Source organism: Diadema antillarum, unplaced genomic scaffold (genome assembly GCF_040938485.1).
Source record: "Diadema antillarum isolate AM-2024a unplaced genomic scaffold, OU_Dant_1.0 scf00000143, whole genome shotgun sequence".
Taxonomy (NCBI): Eukaryota; Metazoa; Echinodermata; class Echinoidea; order Diadematoida; family Diadematidae; genus Diadema; species Diadema antillarum.
This window is the reverse complement of record NW_027271032.1, coordinates 2,362,537-2,368,536: the sequence shown is the minus strand read 5'-3', so window position 1 is coordinate 2,368,536 and position 6,000 is coordinate 2,362,537. Positions and strand designations below refer to the sequence as shown.

The window sequence follows — 6,000 nt, the reverse complement described above, 5'->3', positions numbered from 1 at the left end:
GGCATCGCATCTGCGGCTGGCTAGCTAGCTGTGTGCTGTCAACGGATGTAGATTCTACGACGTGCTGGTGAAGGATCGAAGATAAGTTGATAGCGAAACCCGAAAACCTGACGGGTGTGTAGTATTGTATACGGTGGGGGAACCGGCTGAGGTCAACTGTTTCGTATTTCAGACCGTGCTAGTATAAATATTGCATATTTTCAGGGAGGAGAGGAAGCAGAAGTATGTCTTAAACAGCAGATAGGTAAGATCCTATCTTGACGCTTTCAATCTTCTTTCCCGCACCATGAGTGGGGCATATTTCAAGCACAATCATGACGCGAAAATCGTCGGCCTGTACGACCTGGAGGAGACGTTGGGACGGGGGCACTTTGCCATTGTCAAGCTCGCCCGGCACATCTTTACGGGTGAAAAGGTAGCGGTGAAAGTCATCGATAAACTCAAGCTAGATGAGGTGTCGCGAGCTCACTTGTTCCAGGAGGTAAAATGCATGAAACTAGTGCAACATCCAAACGTAGTCCGTCTCTATGAAGTCATCGACACACAGACGAAATTGTACCTGATTCTCGAATTAGGAGATGGCGGAGATATGTATGATTACATTATGCAGCATGAAAATGGACTTGACGAGGAGTTAGCAAGAACTTACTTTCGCCAAATTGTCGAGGCCATTTCATACTGCCACAAACGGCGAGTTGTCCATCGAGATTTGAAGCCAGAGAATGTGATATTTTTCAAGAAACAAGGAGTGGTGAAATTGACAGACTTTGGATTCAGTAATTGCTTCAGGCCAGGTGAAAAGCTAGAAACATCATGTGGAAGTCTAGCATATTCTGCCCCAGAGATTTTACTCGGAGATTCTTATGATGCACCTGCAGTTGGTAAGATTTGTAACCACATAAAACCAGACATTTTTGCATGTATGAGACTGTCGTGAATTTCGCGAGGAGCCAAGAAAGAAAAACACACACAAAAGTTTTTGTCTAGTCTCTAGAGACTGTACTACACAGTGTATCATTTGAATGCTAGTCATCGATTTGCAAAAGTTTAATTCCACAAAAAAGGCCATCGGCTCCAATTTTGCAAAAGTTTCATGCTGAGAATCATACATGTATTTGATTTCACAGTAATTTCAAGATAGGTGCAGACGTGCTGGGGCGCTGTTGGATGATACTGCTGATCACCGTTAGCATGATATGAAGATTGCTGAAGTTGAGCTGTCATCAAGAGTAAAGTGTGTACATGTGTAGGTGTTGCTAGGTAACATTGCCTTCGTTGTCTTCTGCACGTCACGCAGTCTGTTGTGATGCCAGGGTGGGCGCTTCTTACTTTTACATCGCAGAAGAAGTTTACTATTTAAAGCTGTCATCATCAGCTGAATCATGAACCGAATTGTGATCGGACCACTGACTACAGTGGATCAGACTTCTTTGGACTCGTGGAAATGGGTCACAGTGTAAGTGCTAAAGAGGAGTCGATAGCATACAATTGTAGGTCTCTGTAGGAAACTTGTGCCGTGCGCCCGCGTACGCATTCGACTAAACCACCGGGTCTATGTGCCTTTAACTGACTCAAATCAAGCTCCAGAACACTGTCACTGACAATCAGATTAATGCAAGCAATATTGATCAAAATGATCAATCCTCAACACTTGTGACACACTGTTGCCTGCACACGCTGCGAAGTTGGGCAGAAATTGACAAAAGAAAAAAAAAAAACCCACTTAATTGCATTTTGCTCAAATCAAAATACACGTACAAAAAATGCAGACTCAAAATCATTGAAATGGATGATATTATAAAGAAGAATTGAATTGCCACAAATGTCCTGACTTTATGTCCATAATTCTTAATTTTGCACCCAGGCATAGATTTTAATGTGGCCATGTCTACTAAGTTAATGTACCATACTTTCTACATGTGACTGTTGCATTGTTTTTCAGCATAGGCTATGCACATACACATGTACAAGTGACTGGGGATGATGTGCATCCATAGACTTGAAGTTGGGTCTTGAACATACAGTAATTGTAGAGGCAACGCTAACACCAGCATGGAATCAAACTTTATGATTTATCAGGGCTGGTGTATGCCAATAGGTGAAAAAACAAAGCATTAGGAATTGTCAGCAAGAAGACTAAGAGCGGAGTTCAGTTCAGCAGACGACATTCAGCACCAGACCCAACACTACTATAGCCATCAGACCTACAACGTACCTTCATGTACAAAGTATGTCACAATTTTTAGGTTAACCAGCTACAGACTGATTACAAGTTCCGGATTATTGCTGGTGCTAGCATTGAGATACAGTAGCACTTACAAAACGTACACCAGCACGAGTACCAAACTTGAAATCACTCGTGTTGGAAGAAGTTGACACCAAAGGGAAAAGTGGTATGCGACAGCATGAATTTCAAAGCACCCCTCATCTGCAATTGGATTCTATATTATGGGACACTCAAAGTTTTTGTTTTCTGTTAAATAGTAACTCTGAAATTTCAGCAAGCATTCCATATGTACAACTACAAGTACGTCCCCTCAGTATCAATACCTCACCACATGCCAAATGTGTGTCATGCATGCATCTGTGCTTACAAAATGTACTGTAGTGTAAGCAGACAAGGGAGAGTTGGGTGGAGTGGTTCAAATGGCAAAAATACTACAATGGTAGTGTGTTGGGGGGGGGGGGGGGGAGGGTGTGGATGTATGGAAGTCTTTCCGAAGTTTCTTTTGGATTGCTGTAACACTTGTCTAATATCTTGACCATTTAAACTAAAATACATTGCATGACTTATTTGCCCTAATGAAGGTATGTTGTACACATACGTTCTCTAAGAAGAGTATCTAAGAAGAGCCTTATAGTTATATGTACCTTGTACACTGTACAAAACATGTACATGAATGTACACAGTGTATGTGTATGTATGTTGTACCTGCATATTGTATGTCAATAGTGAAACTGTTATAAAATTTGGTGAAAAGGTGAAATTTGCATATATTTTATACAAGCAATACGCTCTGTACAAAACACAACCCAGTTGCTCGACCATGGCATTGTTTTCTGCAGAGGTCAAGTGAGTGCTAGAGAATGTGAATTCTGATCTCCTGCCTTGCCGTACAGACACACTCATACACTCATAGTATGTAAAAACATTGTACAACTGTACGCACAATATACCGGTACACACTTTACACCTGAGATACAAGCACAAATCATGTTTACATGTAGTAGATCTTCAGATTGAAGGAGACAGAATTTGAATTGAATAAGAAGGCACCTTATTAATTTTAGTGACTTACAGTGTACTGTTATCATTCCTTCATAGTATACAATGTATTTGTTTGTTTGTTTGTTTAAAACAAACCTTTGTGCAAAACTAGAGCTGAATACCAGCATAACATGCGGTGTCCAGTAAATTCACCAAGCTGCCACTGGTGTTCTTTTTTTGTATCATGATGGATAGACATGGAGAGACATTACATGTTGTTTAAGAATGAGAATAAAACAAACGGAAATCATACAGTGTGCAAATTACAATTGTAGGTCATTACCAATTACTCTTAATTCCTCAGATGAGTACATTTAATCAGGAGTCATTCCGATACTTACCAAGTCTTACAGTCATCACTATGATCCTGCTTTCTATACACATGGATATACATCTGGTTGTATACACATACAGTACAATAGTGACACTTCAGGGAATGTAAATTGCTTGCCAGTTCAGTAAAATTACAAGTTTGGTACATTTGTCAATTACATGTACATGTATATCAGCTACTGATGTATACATATGATGTATAAGTATAACATTGTCACAATCCATGTGTCATACAAATGTAGTGTGTACACACAGTTATCGGAGACATCATTAGATATCTGTTTACATGGTTTCTGTCTTAAAACCTGAAGTCTTGGAATTACCCTTTTATGTGAAACAAACAAGAAAGACACATAAACACACACATGCACAAATACACACACACACAATTTATTAATCTATGTGTGATGGACAGAGTTTTTGAACAAGAACAATACCCAAACTCTGATTCAAAGGTGAGACAATGACATCCGAATATGAAATTTTGAGTGGGCACAGAAATAACAAGTTAAACTTAGTGTACAGTGTATTCTAATAGTCCTTCTCTCCTTGTATAAAATGAAAGCATCACCATGCCAGACCTACTTTACGTCCTCTATACAGTCTTGTAGTAAGATACGCGGCATATATAATGATGTGTGTGTAATTATTAGTCATGATGTTTCTTGTCTGCTGTGGTTTGCTTGCTTGCTGGCTCGCTTTCTAGGCACTAGTGCATTTATGAGCTTCCACATCTTGAACCGAATGGAGAATCAAAGCTTAGGAAGGTCAGTGACTAGAGCTCGTACTCTCTTGGTGCACATTTAAAGGCACGAGGTGAGCTAGATGCACTGACACTGCGGAAGTACCACGGTAAGCGCAACCCATTAGAATGGTACAGGGTACCCTTTTATGTCTGCCTGTTTTGGGCTGATTACATAATCGTATCATCCTTTTCTATGACTGCAAGCCTTATGGCTACACAATAGACCCTGGATTCTTTTGTCGAAGACTTCTTTACAGACTTTAGTGGGTATGGAGGAGTGATTGTTCAAAGGCCAGGTGAAAATAGCATTGTTCCTCATTTATACACAGAAATGGCCAGAGGTGACAGGAAGTGTTGTGTTGATTCAACACCCTGTCTCTCTCAGTGCTTGTTGACAACCATAAAAGTCAGCAAAATATAGGCTTTGACAGTTAGTATCTAGTGTTACTCCCCTAGTGGGAGTGACACCAATATGCTTGATGGGCACCATTATCTTGTGCAATCAAATGATCAAACAAAAATTGGAAACACTTTATTTGTGCAGAAGATGCAGCCTGCTCCCCCTATATGTTCTCTTTCAAGACTTGTATCGATTTCTTTTTACATTGCGTATGCATCGCTTTTCAATCAAGGGTAAACTTTCATAAGAATACACATGTACTGTACATGTATGTAGCTACAATTGTATTGTACAGTGTGTACATATTATGTACATATATTTTGTAATTGTAGCTAACAGTACAGAATGTAGGCCAAGATTAGAAACACACACACACACACACACACACACACACACACAGGCACAAATAATAACGTGGGTACGTAGTACGTAGTCGAAGGCCTACATCTCGTACTTGACATTTACAGTCATCTGCCTTAGACTAATACACTCGTAACAACTAACATCTTCAATGAAGCAAAGTCTTGTGCCAAGACATATTTTGATCATGGAATTTGACCTCAACATGTTTATAAAACTGAGTCCGTAGTCCAGTGACATTAACTGGCCCAGATAAGTGTACATGTACAGCTGTATGCAGGCCTCTGCCTTCATATTGGGGCCTGTGTCACGGAAGATGCCACTATTAATAATAATGTGGACTGAGCCTGAATTAGAATCTTACCCATCCTGCTCAACATGACTCACGTGTCACGCATGTGGACCTTGTTTATATGGAGCACTTTGCCTTAGCGCGGGCAACTACAACTTGTAGTTCATTTCAAGGGCCACTGCAAAATCATGCCATAAAAAGTCTGTGGGTATATGTACAAGTACCTGCTATATTTTCTTTGAGCCGTGCCATTCTCTACACTGTACATGCTGATACTGATGGCATTGTGCCAGCGTTGTCGATTCCCTTGACATCAACTAAATAAAATTTAAGATAATGGTCACAAGTGAACTCTTCATCTTCCCAGTTTATTTGAAGTAGGGGAATATTGAAAGCAATCATCATTTTATGAGCACTTGTTCACCTTTATAATGTTTACAAAATAGCTGTACTTGTTATCTACTTTTTTTTTGTGTGTTTGTTACATTTGGAATGCAGGCCAACAATTTTGTTTTGACATCTTTCAAAGTACATTGTACATAAGCGTTACAGCTGTACTCATATAAAACATTGTATACCCTGTACCTGTAATTTAGAGAATT

At 39.8% G+C, this 6,000-nt stretch overlaps 1 protein-coding gene across 1 annotated transcript in view; it reads left to right on the top strand.

Moving 5' to 3' along the window:
- LOC139721480 (uncharacterized) overlaps positions 1-6,000 on the top strand; it is an 85,226-nt gene continuing 79,226 nt past the window's right edge. The window contains exon 1 of the mRNA XM_071632796.1: positions 1-881. Within this exon, the coding sequence (XP_071488897.1) occupies positions 287-881 (595 nt within the window). The 5' untranslated portion in view covers positions 1-286. The remainder of the gene's footprint in view (positions 882-6,000) is intronic.